The sequence below is a fragment of the Triticum dicoccoides genome, chromosome 7B (genome assembly GCF_002162155.2).
Source record: "Triticum dicoccoides isolate Atlit2015 ecotype Zavitan chromosome 7B, WEW_v2.0, whole genome shotgun sequence".
NCBI classification, from domain to species: Eukaryota; Viridiplantae; Streptophyta; class Magnoliopsida; order Poales; family Poaceae; genus Triticum; species Triticum dicoccoides.
Window position 1 is genome coordinate 180769376 of NC_041393.1, and position 19304 is coordinate 180788679.

At 43.0% G+C, this 19304-nt stretch overlaps 2 protein-coding genes and 1 non-coding gene across 3 annotated transcripts; 1 reads left to right on the forward strand and 2 right to left on the reverse strand.

Moving 5' to 3' along the window:
• Positions 1 to 671: 671 nt before the first annotated feature.
• LOC119337489 (pentatricopeptide repeat-containing protein At1g74600, chloroplastic-like) lies at positions 672 to 3687 on the forward strand. The gene is made up of 3 exons (XM_037609652.1): positions 672 to 2971; positions 3051 to 3154; positions 3244 to 3687. Exon 1 carries the CDS (start codon positions 727 to 729, stop codon positions 2731 to 2733), a length of 2007 nt encoding a protein of 668 aa, XP_037465549.1. The 5' UTR covers positions 672 to 726; the 3' UTR covers positions 2734 to 2971; positions 3051 to 3154; positions 3244 to 3687.
• A 64-nt stretch (positions 3688 to 3751) lies between these two features.
• LOC119337488 (phosphate transporter PHO1-3-like) lies at positions 3752 to 8677 on the reverse strand. The gene is made up of 14 exons (XM_037609650.1): positions 8141 to 8677; positions 7707 to 8040; positions 6795 to 7233; positions 6665 to 6713; positions 6501 to 6572; positions 6270 to 6399; positions 6061 to 6181; positions 5705 to 5954; positions 5516 to 5620; positions 5370 to 5414; positions 4830 to 4982; positions 4451 to 4729; positions 4224 to 4360; positions 3752 to 4119 (listed from the first exon to the last, which is right to left on the reverse strand). The coding sequence occupies exons 1-14, from the start codon at positions 8504 to 8506 to the stop codon at positions 4032 to 4034; spliced, it is 2568 nt and encodes an 855-aa protein (XP_037465547.1). The 5' UTR covers positions 8507 to 8677; the 3' UTR covers positions 3752 to 4031.
• Positions 8678 to 11686: 3009 nt separating this feature from the next.
• LOC119342327 lies at positions 11687 to 11789 on the reverse strand. The gene has a single exon (XR_005165532.1). It is a non-coding gene; the product is annotated as a U6 spliceosomal RNA (small nuclear RNA).
• Between the last annotated feature and the right edge of the window lie 7515 nt (positions 11790 to 19304).

Consider the following 19304-nt stretch of genomic DNA (forward strand, 5'->3'; position numbering starts at 1 on the left):
ATTAGGTTAATGTAATGAAAATGCGCGAATTTCGCCAAAATTTGCCATGTTTAGCCGAAATTTAACTACTTTTTATCATAACTTCGCCGAACGGCCCTTTTTTTTTAATACGCGCCTGGGGGCGGCCCTGGGGGCCGACGGCTGGGGACCGACTCGCCCCCAGGGCCATTTTTTGCGCCGGCTCACCCCCAGGCGGCGCTTTTAGACGCCCCCTGAGGGGCCAACGGCTTGAAATGCCCTTAGGAAGCTCTATTGGATCCACATAAAGATGTTGCCGCCGAAGGATCACAAAATAAGAATAGGGGATCAGCTAAGTGCGGTTAACTCCTCAAAACCATTTTTTTTGAGACCTTAGTTGTTTTAATGGATCGTTTAGAGTCCTACATCCTGACCTGGGCACGTGGCTGTCAACCTTTTTGTCTGATTTTATTTCTCATGCTCTTGTAAATGACTTTGCGATTATTTGAGAAATAAAGTCTTGATGTTATAAAAAAACATTCGCACGTTTTTTTTTCATGGTAAACCATTCGCACGTTTGCCATTGCTTGTGTTTCCTACTTTTTTTTCAGAAAAAAGTATATAAAATTGCTTGTGTTTCCAAACGTATACGTGCCGACTGTTTTTTCTGAAAACCCCGCCGAGCGTATTTAGGTCTGCGGCTGCACCGTGCAAGTATGCAGCGCGACACAGGCTGAGGTGAGCGCGGCGGCCGAATGCCAGGCACAAATGCACGACCACCTGGCCGCCCTCCTCCGCGGCGGCCGTCACCCGCGCGCAGTCCACGGCGCCGCCGCGAAGCTCGGCTGCCTCGCCTCCATCTACCTCTGCAACAACCTTCTCCTCTCCTACATCGGCGGCAGCCTCCACGCGGAAGCGCGCCGCCTGTTCGACGAAATGCCCCAGCGCAACGTCGTCTCCTGGTCAGTCCTCGTCTCCGGCGCCTCTCGCCTCGGCGACCTCCGGGAGGCTTTTTTTCTCTTCTCCGACATGCTTCGTAGTGGGGAGCGCGGAAGCTGCGACCGCCCCAACTCGTTCGTGCTCGGCGCTCTGGTCGCCGGGTGCACCCGTGCCAAAGACACTGCCGCGGGCTCGCAAGCGCATGCTTCCGCTCTCAAGTTTGGTGTGGCCGAGGACGAGAGTGTTGCGGGGGCACTGGTGGATATGTACTCCAAGTGCGGGCGCGTGGACTTGTCGTGGCGGGCGTTTGCGCTCTCGCCGCAGAGGTGCGTCGCCAGCTGGACGAGCATAATCAGCTGCCTTGTCAACCAGGGATGTTCAGAGCACCGTGATGCAGCAATTGCCTTGCTAAAGAAGATGCTGCTCTTGAAGGTTTGGCCAACAAATGCAACGTTTTCCTGCATCCTGAAGGTATTTGATGCACCTGAGTTGCTTCCTGGTGGGAAGCAAATCCATGGCTGCTTATTGAAGATGGGGACTGAGGTTGATCCTGCTTTAGGAACCGCCCTTATAGCGATGTATGGTAGATGCGGGGGAGTGAATGAGATGGCTAGGTTGTCTTGCCGGATAAGGCATGATGCCTTCTCCATGACTTCACTTCTTGTAGCTTTTGCGCGGAATGGATGCAACATGGAGGCAGTTTGGAACTTTCGTGAGATGGTCATGGAAAATATGGCAATTGATCAGTCAGCTGTAACTAGCCTACTGCAGGTTTGTTCATCATTAGGACGGCTGAGACTGGCCAAGGAGGTCCACTGCTATGCTCTGAAGACTTTCTTTAAGCTGGATACATTACTGCTCAATGCAACTATCACTGTTTATGGCAGATGCGGGGATGTCACAGGTGCAGAGATTATATTTAATCGCCTGGAAAACAAAGACATTATATCATGGACGGCATTATTAACTTGCTATGCTCAAAATGATCTTGCTCTGGAGACACTCTTGCTCTTCAGGGAAATGCTTCGGAAAGGCTTAGGATCTCCCGTCTTTTGCATCACCAGTGTGCTAAGGGCCTGTTCTAGCACCACAAATTATGCTGTTGGGTGGCAAATTCATTCGAGGGTGGTGAAGTTAGGAATTGATGATGCCAATTCAGTTGAGAATGCCCTTTTGACTATGTACGCCAAGTGCGGAAGTGTTCGTATTGCACTGAAGGTTTTCAATTCAATGAGGAGTAGAGGCATTATCTCGTGGAATGCACTAATCACAAGTTTTTCACAGCATGGAAATGAGGTGGCAGCCATTCAGCTATTTGACCTGATGCAAGAAGAAGCAGTTTGTCCAGATGATTACACTTTTGTCGGGTTGTTATCATCTTGCAGCCGAATGGGCCTAGTTGCTGAGGGTTGTGAGTATTTCAAACTGATGAACACCAAGTACAATGTGAAGCCTAAGATGGAGCACTACACATGCATGGTTGATCTTTTTGCCCGCGCTGGAAGATTTTCTGATGCACTCGAGTTTATTGATGCTATGCCTTGTTATCCGGACAAACTCGTGTGGGAAGCTTTGCTAGCTTCATGTAGGACTCATGGTAATGTGGAGTTGGGAAGGCTGGCAGCAAAGAAGATTCTTGAAATAAGACCTGATGATCCTTCACCATACATTACATTATCCAGCATTCATGCTTCAATTGACATGTGGGAAGAGAAGGCTTGGAATCGTACTGTGTTTGACGTCCAGCGAGTAAGAAAAGATGTGGGAAGTAGTTGGGTTGCTGGAGAAGAATTTTCAGATAATACATGTGATGTATTGCAAGATGGAATAACGTAAGATTGGTGATGCGTTGATGTATCGTTTTCTACACATCAGGTGGAGTTACACTTGATAGTTGTATTGAGGCATAATGGACTCAACCGTGTGAGATTGACTGACTGCTCGCCGCGGTTGTCATGTCTGGGAATTGAGCCCAATGTCATATCTCCACTCGAAAGATGACTTGGTACGAAGGACAAGATTATTATCCTTTATATGCCATACGACTTGCTTGCGATATGTTTCTTATCTTAAGGTGAGATGCTCTGTTACTAAACTGTTGTAAACTGCAAACAGAGTTCTTACCACTGTGTACAATTCTTGTATATTGTCAGGTGAGTTTTGATGTTATTGGAAATTTAGAGGTGTAAACCCTTTATTGGAAGCAAATGCAATGCCAGGCATCAATACCCTTTTTGCATTCAACCTGCAATGGAAGGTCAGTATGAGCATTGCCCAGCTCTTCTTACATATGCTCTCTGATTTGTAAACTAAGTTGTAATATGCTATTTTTGAACACATATGCAGCAAAGAAGACACAATGCTAATGTCAGGTTAACTGCAACATCAACAATCTGTATACCAGGATCTCGTATGTGCTTACTATTCAGTATTCACAATTCAAAACACTGGAGCTTCACTACTGAATATATGTCAGTATGTGATGATGCGTGCGATTTTGTTGAACTTAGGGATGCAAAGTGGCGTCCCACGTCAGCCCACTTCCTTCAGTTGATAAAAAAACAACAAGTCTGGCCCCTATTTGCTGTAATCAGTGCATTTTATACTGGTAGCTTAGTTTAGTGGGCCTGAGCAGGATGCCACTTTGCATCCCTAGTTGAGCTTGTAATGTAAGTAACTTATTAGTTAACTGTAAATTCTGCTAGTCATATTGATCGTTGATTGATCTCTTTTGAGGTAATTTATCCATGACTGGGCTACCATTAACTAGATATAATCATATTTCCCAGATAGCCAAATTACAAGATGGTGGAACAGTCAACAGAAGAAATGTAGAGCAACTATTTTTCGAGTACTTGGATCTCATGAAGTGATCTGACTTCAGTTTACATTATACCAGTACCAATTCTTACATGGAAAACCAGTTGGAACTTATGTGCTCTATGTATATAGTGTTATTATTTGCATATCACTTCTCTCCAAACGGTACATTTGAATGCGCTTTATTTGTCACACCAAAAAATGAATTGAATTATAGTAGTGTAGTGCATGCTTTCTAACATTAGTTGGTGTTACATCTGAACTGTTTGGGAGTTCTGCAATCCTAGAGCGTGCTGCAATGACGCCTCATGCTGTTAGTCCTCTTCGACTTCATGAAAAGGAAGTGGAACAACCTTCACAGCTCTGAACTTCCCTGCATTGTTTAGGTGTTCGTTCTCCAGCCTGACAGAGAAGTTTTTGGTAATGTTCTTTTAGTGTAAATTCAGGCTTGTATATCCATCACAATGAAAAATTCAAGACTTAGGATTCACTGGCAAAAACTTTACCTGTAGAAGTTCCAAAGGCCCCGTCGAATCACCTCAAGAGCTGCCAAAAAGAACAGAGTAACTCTAGAATCCAGGCTTCCAATGTTAGGGTGGATGACAGTTTGAAGCCAAGCAAGCCTCAAAAGAAGGTTCAAACCCTGTAAAATGTCAGGCTCTCTGTAAGTACATGCAATTTATCTTCGCTCGCAATTTTTCGATGCAAACCTTAATTATTTTAGAGAACATACCATGGATATGAAATAAATGTATTTTTGTTTAAGTATCAGATCGTTACGAAGCCAAGGGTTCTTGGAGTTGAACTGTAGAAGACCCCAGTCCTTGACAAAGTCCCAGTACAGTTGGTAGATAGTGGCGACACTTGACACGATGACGACAAGTGATAGCCATCCAGCACTGTTATCATTCTCATATGCCACTTTTGTTCCTGCAGCAAGCATTGCTGACACGTACTTCCCAAGGTTGACAATGTGGTTTATGTCCCCTTCGTCAAACCACCTCCTTGCACACTGTCAGGACAACCGTAATAATAAGAAAGAGCATTAGTACCTATAAGAAGTCTGAAGAATAGACATTGTGATGTGGCAAGTCATGTTCAATCTTGTATACCTGCATGGCTCTCCAGTAGTAGGGCAGGAAGGATACTGCATAAGCCAAATCTCTAAAATGTTTCACTCTTGTGCAGTATCCATAGTCTTGTGTCTTATAGCTGCTGGTTATGTAATAACATGCCAGGTATTCCAGGGTTCTAAGCAGCGGTACCTATTTTCCAGCAAATCATTACTTTATTAGTCATTCGAAATTAAACACCATCATTGCTTCTCTACACGCTACACTGTAGTAGTATGTACTCCCTCTGTTCACTATTATAAGATGCTCTAACTTTCTTCTGAATTGGATGTATATAGACGCATTTTAGTGTGTTTGTTCACTCATTTCAGTCCGTATGTAGTCCATATTGAAATATCCAAAACATCTTATAATAGTGAACGGAGAGAGTAGTAAATAGTAACTAAAACAAACATCCATGTTGGCAAAAGCAATTATTGATGCTGATCAGTTCATGTTGTAAATGGACCCTACTGAGCATTTTGGTTTAAGCTAGCACAGCTGAACTTGACAAACATTTAGCTTCTATTATTTGATTACCTGGCTACAAAGCTGATCAGCCATGAAGAAATCAACCATGACAACCTGCATATAAACATGAATTTAGCTTCTTTTTTTGTATGGAGTTTGATAGGACTCCGTCCACTCATTTAAAAAAAAAATGCTCTTCAGCTATAGCAAAGTACCTTGTAAAAGGGTGTTAGAATGATGTTTCTGATCACTATTAGGAAACGATAACGACTTGATCGGTAAATGATTTTGAAAGGGCAGACCAATACTAATAAGAACACCTGAATAAACAGAAGCATCAGCCTCATATGGGTATAGCAACATTGACAATAAACATTACATATGTAACGTTGAATATAGCATACCAGAAGAAGGCACCCTGGGACTGCTTGGACTGTACTTGAAGAATACCCTTTGACAATGAGTGTCAGGTGTGCAAACATGACACCAACAACAATCGTCATGGAGGTAGTGCATATCAAGAACACATCACGATACTTGAGCTCTTTCGTAGGTGCAAATTCGAATATGAATGCGTAGTTTATGCGTGTCTTTCTCCACATGAAGATGTTGCATCCATAGAGGAAGAGATGCAGGAAGAAGAGGCTGAACATGCTGCAGATTGGGATCGTTTAATGTCAGTACTCGATCATTGAGTTTTAACACCTTTTGTTTCTTATAAGAGTATAGTAGCAATTGAACTGACATGTTGGGTGCTTACCTAAGGACAGGGTAGGATGTTGACATGTAGACCTTGTTTGACTGATGAGTGTACATCCCAGCTATGTGCGCCATGATACAGTAACCGATAAATAGTGCTACAAAGCCACCAGTGAATAGTCCTGAAAATTTGACAGTAGTGCATAAGGATTCCGAAATTATCTTTATCATAGAATTGGAAGGAATGCAAAGCTTATAAACAACTATTACCTATGAAAAATGTGGTAGCATGTGATTCTTCTTTCTGATTTGGCTTCAGGTATTTCATTGCTTTCCTTTTGTCACCGCTTGCGAAATGTCTCACAAACAGCTCCTCGACATCGTCCGTTAGCCTGATTGCCTATTACGAGGAAGTTTTCAGTCAGAACTCGGAACCTTTGGAGTTTTTGTAGACTGAAATGCTTCAGATCTTCTCAAGTGTGCTGTATGATTGGAAAATACCTTGTCGGAGCTATTAAAGTAGGAGCTCTCCACTACTTTCAGGTAAATTGTCTGCACTTCCTTTGCTGTAACCTGCAAAGCGAAAAAATATTTGGTTTGTTCAGCATTGCTTATATGTGATAATTTTCAGGCAATGGGATAAGGAAAGAGGCATTGGCAGGAACCTTGTCAAATTTCTTCAAAATCTTAACAAAAGCCAGCATGTTCAAGCTCCTGCAACAAGAGTGCTTTCCCTGTCAGTACCCACTCGGCACACAAAGCAGGACAACATACCATGCCATCAGCTATACCTACCGATACGTCTTGAGGTACCCCAAGCCCTTGTACAGCTCAACCAGGGCTCCTCTGATCATCTTCTCTGCCTGGTGCACCTTTTTCTTGTTGATGCTCAACTTCTCACCACCATCGCCACCATTTCCCCCAGTCTTCCTTGACTGGCTTAGCATGTCATCGAACAAAAGTTCACGGATGGCGAACACGGTCCTTGATGGTGTGGTGACCGGAATGTTGATCCTCACGCTCCTGCCCTGGCAAGTGACCGCCCTCCCTGAGAATGTCCTCAGCTTGTTGGCAGCTTCTTCTCTCGGCTTCTCAATCCTTCCCGAGTCACCCAGACCTTCGGAGATGGGAAGATGGTCCTCCCCTTCATCAGTGTTCTTTGCCGTAGCATCGTCGGCGAGCTTTTCTTGACTTTCGTGTTCTTGCTCTGTAATGCCCCTGAGGGATTGATCTCCTGCAATTTTGGTGGCAAGCCACAAATCAATTTCTATGCGACTTCGAAGCTCGAAGAACTCACTCATGGGGTGTATATGTGATGGGGAATGGGTGTTATCCACTCATCCTTTTGTGGAATGAGTTGGTATGACACCATTCAATTCCTTGTATGCTCATAGAAGACTAACAATGAATAACTAGCTCATGGCTTGAAGAAGGATCTCACCTATACTAAGGGTATCTCACCGATGAACCTAAATATGCCTTTCAATTGCACGCCAAGCTCAACAACTACTGGACTAATCTGGATACGCCAACCAGGATTGCCTCTTCTATTTTTCCCTTCCCAGCCAGTCTTATTTATGCATAGTTCAAGACCAGCTAGACAGCAGCAGCTGGCCTAGCTAATCAGCTTTTACCCTCAACTGGCTTAATTAACAAGCATATCTAGCACATATAGTGGCATGCATTTATGTATGTATGTACACTCACCATGCAGGATAGAGCAAGACACGGACGGGTCCTCCGGGTCGGCGCTCCCCGCCGCCGACGAGCCCCCGCGACGCCGTGCCTCGGTGACGGCGGCCTTGAGCTCGACCAGGATCTGCTGCTGCCGCCTGAGGCACTCGCCACGCTCCAGGAACTCCCCTTCCTTCCTCTCGTAGAACTGGTTCACCTTGTTCAGCTGCTCGTCCAGCCTCTGGAAGAAGGCCCTCGCCTCCTCCGCCTCCGCCCCGGCGAACCCTGCCGTGTCCAGAACCTCCGTCTCGTACACCTCTCCGGCCACCGCGCCGTGGTTGCCGCCGCTCGCCAGCTTTCTGTGCACCTGCATTGCGCGCGTACCAACGGAACATACGAACCTCATCTCAGTCGACCATCTCACTTGGAAAATAGTTTGCACGAGGCTGTACATGTGCGCTGCATACCTGTATGGCGCCGTGCTCCTTGTGGTGGCCATGGGGGTTGAGGAACGGGAGCCTCATCACCCAGTGACTGGCAGCCACGGGCGCCTGGAACTGTGACTGCAGTGGCGCCGCCTCGGCGCCGGCAGCGGCCTGCAGCTTCTTGATGTCCTTCTTGAGCAGCCAGTAGTCGACGAAGGCCTCCTTCCACTCCGGCACGAGCTGGCCCTCGAACTGCTTGGAGAACTTCACCATTGGCGGCCTCAGGGCGCAGCAGTGCAGCTCGCCGCAGCTGTGGTGGTGGCACCGGTGTGCGGGTGTCTCAAAGGAAGCCATGGGGTATGGCGTACTTATACGAGCTGCATGCGAGTGTGCGCCGGTAGCGTCCATTGGAGGAGAATTTGGAACTAGAATCTATGAGAGGGAGGGCTGAAGGAGACTGGGGAATTAGCTGTTGCTCATGTGGGGGTTTATGCTAGCTAGCTCCTGTCAATTGGTGATCACCAGTTGGGCGTAGTGTGTGTTGGTGCCTTGGGTTGGGTTGGTTGGATGGATTCTCCGTCTCTGTTAGCTCCCCAGTTGAGAGAGGGGAGGGATGGTGGGAGGGACGTGTTTTATAGGACGGATGGATTGGTGGATCACTCACTCCATTGGACCAGCCACGACGATGGTGGAGGCTGTTAGTGTCGTGCATGGCTCTAGTGCAAAAGAAATGTGTCCCGCAGAGGATGAAGAAACGGGCCCACGGGAAAAGGAGCTGGGCACATGCCACTCGGTTCACTGGCCATTTCAGTGCCTCTTTTGATTCACGGAATTCTGAAAACGTAGGAATATGGATTTTATAGGATTGCAGTGTCGTGCTCATTTTTGAATCCTAATACATTATTTTGGTTTGTTTGATTGCATCACAGGAAAAAAAAATCATTCCTTTCTCGAAAAAAGTGTTCTTTTCAAGAGATTTGAGTGGATGCTATTTTTTTTATGGAATGTGGTATAGTATAAAGGAATGCTTCTGCAAAATTCCTATATGATTCAATCCTATGAATCAAACAACCATTGTAGGAAAATTTTCTAAGGATTATAACCATCCAAAATTTCTACAAATATCCATTGAATCAAATTGCATGTGGTTGCGAAAATAACCACCGACAAATAAGAGATCGCTATGCTACTACTAAGCCGAAAATTGTACCGTCTCATGTGATTCATGCATGTACTTTAGTGGCGATTAGGACTGTATTTTATGCTTAGACTGTTCAATCTGTTTAGTTTAAAAGCTACTCCCTCCATCTCATAATGTAAGACGTTTTTGCAAGCTAACATAGGAGTAGTTGTAAATATGAGCTACGTAATTTTTTTTCTAGATTCGAAGGATTTTTACAGGAAATAGTTCAACTACAGTGCACAAATTTCTTACCTTCAAACGTGCAGGGGTCCCTTATTTTCAGCTCATGGGATGACTTACGGACCCAGAATGCCATAAGCTGAAAAGAGGCATAGCTTATGCACAACTGCGGAATTAAGCCCCTCTATTGACTTTGCCGTCAATGTTGGTAAAAATTTACCCACTAGCTGTCATCTCCCATATCCTGAGAACCAAGGCCCTTGCACAAATCTGTTGCCTCTTCTACTTTTAGGCCGTCGAGGTAGACCTTATAGGTTGGCTATTATTCACTGCATAGTAATTCCAGCTAGTGACAACCGGGACTATTACAAAATTGCTATTGTACTCAGGACTCTTCTACTTTTACCATGACTCATTAGATATTCTTGTATGTTCCTGGACTCTTGCTGGAAGCTGGATCCTACCCTTCTTAATTACTCCTATAGCCGAATTTGCATGGACTCCATCGCGTTGGAATCTCTGCAGAATATGGATCATCAAAATCGTTGTGGAGGCTATCGCTAAAAATTATGTAAGCTCTCCATAGCTCATGCTCAAACTCAGAATCGCTATAAAAAGTGTCACCATCTTTTCCTACGTTTGGGACCCGTTTGTGTTAGCAGCGTAGGCCCAGCTCCGAGTCCATCGGCATATGTTTGGACGTTTCCGGTGCGCATCGGACACTCCACTACAAGCGGAGAGCCCACTACATCCCAAAAGACCGGCCTGAAGGGAGTGTGCCATTCTCCCTTATAAGGAGCTCCTAGCCTCCTCCCATATCCGTGGTGGGACTAAAGTCACTAGCACTGTCCAAGGTCAGGTTCCTGGCACCCCACCCCCCTAGGGAAGCCTCCCTTAGGGTGGTGTGGGGCCCAGCTCTGATACCACTTGTTAGCAGCCTAGGCCCAGCTCCCGGTCCATCGGCATATGTTCGGACGTTTCCGGTGCGCATCGGACACCTGGGACGGAGCTTGCATGTAGGCATTGGGGTCAATTGACCCCAATGAAATTACTAAATCCTTCATTTACTTAGTATTAATCATTTTTGATTTATAGAAGATGACCCCATTGCCATGGATATGACCCCATCAAGCTTTTTTTCTAGCTTCGTCCCTGTCGGACACTCCACTACAAGCGGAGAGCCCACAACATCTCAAAAGACCGGCTTGAAGGGAGTGTGGCACTCTCCCTTATAAGGAGCTCCTAGCCTCCTCCCATATCCGTAGTGGGACTAAAGTCACTAGCACTGCCCAAGGTCGTCATTGGATAACTCTTTCATTGCAGTAGCTTCTATGTAGTACATTCGAACTTGTTTTCAAGAAGTTAAACTGACCGAGATACATGATTGGGAAAGCAGTAAGTTTGCAGTTGAGAAGGTTGGTGATTGCAGCCCTTCGTCGCCGTCTAAGCCCATAGCCACCACCCTGCTTTTGGCAAAGTTGATTTTAAAACTTGGCATGACTTTGAAACAGAAGAGGATAATCTTGATTGTGGTGATGCTCTGTTTGTCTGGCTCAAACAGAAGCAAATTGTGGTCGGTGCATTGAAGGTGAGAAATCCCCCCGGTATTAAGGTACTAAATTTGTTGTAAACAGTAATAGATTTCGGAGTACTACATATATAACATAAATTTTCTTTCCTTCGTTGTTATTCTGCGTGTGCAGCAAATTTAGGTGTCAAATTTATGCCACGTTTTATACATGTCGTGCCAATCTTATCTGTATTTGTTGAACATTTATAACTATTAGAAGTGCTATTATGATTTTAATGGACTAGTACACACCTCATGTGACTATTGCTTATAACATGCCATATTACAATTAGGTATCTGGCTTCTACATTTCCTGATAAGTTAGAACTTCATCAAACACCCTACAGTGCCCTGTTTGGAAAGAAGTTAGAAGACGGCTATTTCAATATAATAATTTGGAACATTGTTCAAGTCCGCACCAAATTATTTGATAAATGATTTTTTTTCCACATCATATGTGAGCACAAAATGTTTGTAAAGTGACATTCATTGCAAAGTTTATCGAAAATAAAATCCAATTAATCAGTAACCCAGCTAAACAATTGATACTTAATATCCTTAATTTAATCTGTGATATTCTTCCGTATTTGTCGACTGTTAAGTCTGCCATTTTTTCTCCATAATGGAAGATTCTATGAATCTTATCACATCAGTCAAATGCATACTTTTTTTCTTGATATGTGCAGGTTATTCCTGGGCATGGGCCATGCTAATCTTGTTTGTCTCATTCCAGTTTTATCAGATTTCCGAGAAGGGACTCAAATGCACAGCTCAGCTGCCAGGATGTCCTCTCCTAAGATGCACCCTAAGCGGATTATAAAATTAAACACACACAGCTTTGCTTTTAGTTGAAAATGAAGGGTCGGAATCCTTTTAAACAAATTATTGACAATGGAATTTTAAAGTGTATTCCAGAAAGAAGATGATAACTCTGCTTTGCAACTTTAAAATGATATCCTGCTATTTCGACAAAGCCGTTTAGTAGGGTGGTCGTCAGAGGGTGGACAGCAAAAGCTAAATCCTTGGTGTTAATTAAGCAACAACTGCTTCTAATTTCCCCAACAGAAGATTGTGTCTATCTCTCCTAGAATTTCTCTGATATACCTTTAATATCTTTATATATCTTGTCCATGATCAGCTGCCTTTTCTTACCTAGATTCTGGAGCAAATGACAAATTTGGTAAACAGCCAAATATTAGGCAGACCATAATTTTTTCCGATCAGGATATATTTCACCGCAAATGAACATGTGAAGAACAAATGAGTATATAAGATCCGCGTGGTTCATGTTTTACAGATTCAGCTTGTTTACTTGGATTGCAGTTAGGAGCAATAATGCTAAGAGTAACTGGTTGGCAATGTAACTTTTGGTAGGTAAAAGGTATAGATAAAGGATGTTTCGAGAAAGCACTTAATAAAGGATGTTGAAAAAAGCTTTACTACTCATCTTAACTGAGAGCAATTTTGAGTGCCCTATAGGCCTTAGGACTAGGATGGCTTAATCCTGTCAGCATCAATATATGTCAGTAAAAGGAAAACAGTGCAAATCTTAGGGTCCATAGACCACACAGAGAGAGGGAGGGCTCTTTCAACTTTTCGGCAGGGTGACTTTTCACCTGGGGGAATATGTGATTGGATATTCTCATGCACCAGGAAGGGCTGCCCTCACAACCAATAGAGGGTTTCCTCAATGGTTAGCAAGGTGGTCATCATGAAAGCCATCCTGCATCGACAAATATATCCGAATTGCAATCTCTAAAGAGGTCTAGCTTGGTGTGAGTTTGCTACTTACCAAGTTTTTCTGCTCGATTTATTTCAAGGAAAAATAACACTGACTTGAAAGTGGTTGTTCGGTGTAATAAGAGAATTGCATTTCTAGCGGTGCTGTTCCACCTTAGAACATCAGGATAATATTCTCGGAAAAAGTTTCTAAGATAGTGGAATATGTTCCACCTTAGAAAACAAACTCTCAATTATGGCCCAGCCAGCCCAAATTATTATTCTATCATCTGTGGAGCGTAACCAGTGTGTATACATGTAGATAACATGCATAGGTTTAGAAGGTTTTTGCTGCTGTGAATACATGTGGATAACCTGCGGTGGGTCAGAGATACTTTCTCATTTGTTTTCGAAAAGAGAAATACTTTCTCATAAAGAACATCATTTATAATAACAATATTTTTACTAACATAGTGCGTCTGTGCTCACCAAGATGTGATCTCTTCTTTATTTCACCCTAGTATCCATGTTTCAAATACTATATCTTGAATAACTTATTTTCATTGTATTAAAACATGAAAACACGCAAGGGAAAAGCCTCATTGTTTCCGTTCTTTTATGCTACTCTATATTCAACAAAAATATAACTATACAATAAATCACGTATATTTTCAGTTTCAGTTATCATATTAGTGATCTAAATATCCATGTTTCTTTCAACTAAATCTCATCAAAATATATTGTAACGAATTCCGATAGCATCGCGTAGGGTATCATCTAGCATTGTGGGTAATAAGATTGTATGTTTGAGGCAGCGGTTAGGCAAAGAGCTTTGGCGATCACTTCAAAAGGAGTCGGACACCCGCTTTCGACGCCAGGTGGGAGAGGGGGTAAACCACTATTTGTACCACCCTATCAGCGCTCGGCACCTTGGATGTGGTTTATCATGAAAAGTGACTTCTTTTCTAGCAGAATGATGACTAAGCCTTTTTCTCCACACCTCGGTAAATTTAATGATAGAAAATTTTGGGGATTTCAGATAGCGATTTCAGCCATGTTGTGTTAGTGAGCGAAAGTCACAATCACATGCACCGTATGTCACCTGGTTGTGAGCTTGTGATGGAAGGTATATAACGACAACAACAGAGCATTATTACCCTGGAGCTGTTTTATCAAAGGATTCATAACAACCAAAAGGCTTGGGGAAAGAAATTCTAGATAATATAAAATGGGATGACACTGCATCCCCTGAGGCAGATTTGAGTGACATGATCCAATCAGTCTCTTGAGCCATCTAGTACAATGCAATCCTGATTTGTGCTATTGCTGGTCCGAGTCTTATGGCATTTTCTTTTCTTCCTCTCCCCCACTATCAGTGCAAAAGAACACATCATGGATATGGTTGCTATCTCCTCTTTATACCCTGAAGATACTCTTGTCTACGGGAGGTGCAAGTCTACTTTCTGTGCAGCAATTTCTTGTCCCTCTGATGAAGATCGGAGGGCTAGAAAGTATATGTCTCAACTACTACCTTTTTTAGTTCCAACATGGCATCATGGATTTATGGTGATGATGGTGAAATCTTTAACTTACATGAGAGCCGTCTGATTTCCAGGCTTCTCACAGGTTTCAATCTATCTCTCTTGTTTAGTTTATTGAATATGATAGCCTTTGACATCCTTGTAGTGCTTCAAGTGAGCGAAACTGCCATGAAACACTGACCTTCCGACAAGTAGCCGCTAGACCTACCGTGTTCTTGAGACATTTTGGAGGCAATCTATGACATCACTGACTTGTTGATTTGAAGCCTCTTTTACTTTCCACAAAGCATTCGATTGGCAAGGTCCAGCTCAAGAGATGGTAAACGACGCGGCGTATCGTCGCCTTTCTCAACTTTAGATCAGATATATTTTCTGTTAACTGGGAGATCGATCTTCATGCATGCATGCATAACTCGCATATGGTTTGAGTGGGCTGACAGAATTTGGCATCTGATGCCAAGGAAATGAAATGAGGATGTACTAGTAGTAAAGAAGTATCCTCAAGAGAAAAAAAGCTACCTTACTGATTAAAGACCTGTTTTGAAGGACACCCTGTGAAAATACTAATCATAGGACTAATGACCCTTTACCTAATTATTTTGGGAGGGTGCAAAGGCTAAGCTCCGAAGCAAAATAAACAAAATTCACATGGAAAAAAGTAGGCAGCATATCAGTCCATGCTTTGGCTAGTGTTGTCCCAATAGGCAGCATATCTGAATCTGTTCTTCAGGAAATGCCACTTTACCTAATGCAAATCGACATGCCTACTTGTGGGTATCAAACTCAGTCCGCAACATGTTCCTCGGCTTCCTTCGCCGATCGACACAGCAAACCCTGTAGCTAATTTAATTATGACCCAGCACCACATATATACATGGACAGTATGAATTCGTCATCCGGCCTTCAGCAGTATAGGATTCCCAAATCGTTTCAGATTCCTAACACTGGCTGGCACTGACAAGAAGCAGCAATAGTACCACTTGAAGCAGCCAAGAAAGTAACTTTCATATTCCTCTCCTTATCTCATCCTAATCCCCATCCCATAGGCTTGCATGAGTACTCATAGACATAGACATGGAGTTAATTAATACTGGAAGGCACATTCTTAGGTGGGCACCAATTTCATGCAAGATTTTGTGCCTCTCTCTCAGCAAGATATCAATCATGGCTACACTTTGCAGGATTATACCACCTCACCTCACCGCTGCACTGCTGATAGTTGGATACACATCAACTGCATTTCTGAGATGCTGTTAGATGAAGAACCTAGCAGTGGTATCAAGTACTGCATCTATTCTTGTAGGAGCCGGAGCTTCGTGCCACGAACAACATTTGTGACTGGTAGGCGTTGCAGGCTTGCAGCACTCCACGTTAGCCATACCGGTGGTTCTCCTTGTCGCTTTGGTTCACTACTGAAGATGCTAATAGCTAGATAACAAGGTCAGTTGTAATATATATACCGAGTATAAACGGATTGTTTTGGTTCTCTACGGATGCGTTTGGTTGAAGGTATCGTATGAATGGGTTGGGACCGTTCAATTTTTTTGGGATTGAACCATTCAATTCATGTGTTTGGCTGAATATAAGTGGTGAGCTAATTATTTAGGACGGGACCACCAGTCATACTCACATAGTCATGCATGCAAAAGGTGGCCATTTGATTCGACCGATTTGGTTGGGTGGAACGGTTCAGCATCTTCAAGGCATATTCTCTTTTTTTGGCTCGAACCATTCATGTGCTTTATAACCAAACATGTCTATTTTCTGAACGATCCTAACCCATTCATGACCGCCCTTGCAACCAAACGCACCCGACGTGTTTCGGTTTTGAAGATGGTTAATGGGAACAGATCCTTTTTTAAATGACGACATGCCGTACTATTATTGGGATGCCGTTTTTCTCGTGAATTAGGATTGGTGATGAACTCTGTTCGAACAAGTTAACGTAACAGTTTGAGTACAACGGTGGCTATAATATGCCAAGGAATACGCCATCTTTTTGCCTCCTCCAACTTTATATCCACGTTGACACTTTGTTGACTGTTGAGTTTAAATTCTCTAGTTTTGATTTTTGAATGTAAGTTAAATTTAATTTCACTTTGAAAAAAAATACCACTAGCTAGATCTTGGGATACTTAACATGAATCTTTGAAACATTTTGAGGACTCGAGCCTTACAACATGACATAAAGGCGATTTGCTTTTGAAGTCCCTAGCATTCTATGCATGCCCACTCTTACTGCAAGAGCAGATGAAATATGCCACGAATAGGCCCAAATTTGTTCTTATCTTTGCATTGTATATAGGTTCCAAGCCATTTCCATCACGCGGCAGAAGACAGCATATTTACCGCATTTATGAAAGGCATAAATGATCAGCATTTGGATATCTAGTTCTGTAATGCAACAGAATATATTCCTTTTTTCACTTTTTGCATGGCTCTCATTACCGAATACTGTAATCTGATAAAAACAAGCAGCAACTGAAGGAGATATACCAGGAATAAACCTAAAAATAACTCCGTACTTTCCGCAGTTTGATACTCACCGCATCCAGGCCAACCTAAATTATATTCCCATCCCATTTCATAGCTTTTATTTCTCATGAAGTCATTCTGGATACATTTCACGTAGTCTCTAGACTGTACTGCTGCAAAACTATTTTGTTTGGTCAGCTGCCAACTGCAACTTGGTTCTGCAGTGCAGATACACCTGCAGGCTTCTGCACACAATTTTATCAATAAGCACCCGAATTTCAACTAAGTACATTTCCATTGATATACAACCTTTCTTTGTCGCGCTCACAATACATGTTGGTTTGAACACACGATCTTGAAGGTTACACATAGGCCCTCAATTTCTGTATGCTTCTCCAAGTAAAACAGAGTATTACAAGTCCATTCCCAAAGGAAGGAAGCAACAGCGGCGGAGGCGTGCGGAGCAACGAGCCCGTCGATTCGCCGAGGAAGTAGCGCCTCGTTGTCTATCTTAAGGGTGGGGGGTGCAAGTTCATTGAGGAAGCAGTGCCTCGGTCTCTATCTTAGGGGGCAGGGGCTGCCGGCGCCGCAACTGGAGGTCGGCGGGGCTTAGAGGGATGGCCGGGTGCGACGGCAAGCACCGCGGTGGGGGGAGGTCGAGTGGAGGGCGGGGTGGCGATGCGGTCGCGGGCGGTGGAGGATCCGTTGGATCTTGATCCAATGGGTTTAGATAGAACATGCGGTTTGGCCTGGGCTGGATCAGCGGCTAACAAAGGAAGAAGATGAATAGTGCACATTGGTTCGAGCTAGAAGGCGATGCAGGATCCATTGGATCTTGATCCAACAGTTCACATAGAACAGGAAAAATCGACTAGGCACAAATTCGTTTTCAGTTGACTGACGTGTAGCCATTCGCTTGTTTAAAATGGACAAACAGGATCATTAATTTGCTGCTGTAGACACTGGCATACTTTTCTGTATTGATGGTGAAACCTTAAAATTTTGACTGAGGCATATTCTAAAGTAGCATATGCAGTGACATGGAAGGTGTTATGATTAAGAGAAAACTTACATCTGACAAATATATTCTATCTATTGCTATGGGCGATCATTAGAAGAGTTGAAGATTGCTTGAATACTACTCCCTCCGTTTCTAAATATATGCCCTTTAGAGATTTCAGTATGAACTACACACGGATGTATATAGACATATTTTAGAGTGTAGATTCACTCATTTTGCTTTGTATGTAGTCCATATTGAAATCTCTAAAAAGCCTTATATTTAGGAACGGAGGTACTCCCTCCGTTCGGAATTACTTGTCACAGAAATCGATGTATCTAGACGTATTTTAGTTCTAGATACATCCATTTCCGAGATATGTAATTTCAAACGGAGGGAGTAGTACATAGTGGCATGTTAATATATCATCACCATGCTTAATTATTTGTACATATATTCGAATATTTTCCATCATTCTCTTGTTTCTTAACAACAGTAGGCTCCTCCGCGTCACTAGAAACAGGTATACCGAAGAATAAACCATTTTTATTCTATGCCCCTTCTTGATAACACTAAAGAACCATTTATTTTGCAAATGCTGTGATATGCCCATCCAAGAAATTATGGTCTTGCCACGAAAGAGGAAGGAAAAGTAAGAGCAAGCAAGCATGGCATAAATCTGCTCTGATTCTTTTTTTAGGGGAATCTGCTCTGATTCTGAAATTACCGAAACAATTACTTATTCTGGAATAATGTACACCAATTTGCAGTATATGTCACTCTTCTTATGGATCTAGTGAGTTTAAACCCCTTTTATTGCTTGCAGAATCTTGCAAATTGTTTCGGGTTTCTGCTATGCTGTTACAGAGTGCAGACATTAACATTTTTCAACCGTGGAGGCGGCGTGGACGAACTGTGATACTAGCACCTGACCATGTGGCCCAAAGTCTGTGGAGTTTGACAAACTTGCAAGATTCTGGCACAATCCATATCTAATTATGTACTCCCTCCGTAAACTAATATAAGAGCGTTTAGATCACTACGCTTTTATATTAGTTTACAGAGGGAGTATTTTTTTTTGACAAAACCATATCTAACTACGTGCACGTGTGTCATTTTTCTTGAGTGCGTCTTGTTATCCATATATATACAAACTCTAAGCTCCCAGGAATAGGCCTCTCCTGCGTCGAGGCTCTCCGGAATGAGTGAATGGACCAGTGTGATCAGCTTATGGGTGCGTACTGCTTACTTACTCTTTGGGCTGGCCAGCCGGGTGCGTTTTTGTCTCCCTTATAGTGAGATAGTGCTATGCAACGCAGTGCAAAAAGTTTGTTAGCATAAATTTAGAAAAATGTTTATAGCATTTGAAGACAAAATGTTCAACCGTTTCAAAAAAAATTGTATGTGACATTAAAAAAATGTTTGTCCAATGCAAAATTTATTCTTGTAATTCAGAAAAAAAATCATACCATTCAAGAAATGCATGTTACATTTAGAAAGTGTTCACGAGTTTCAAAATATGTTTATGATTTGTTTTA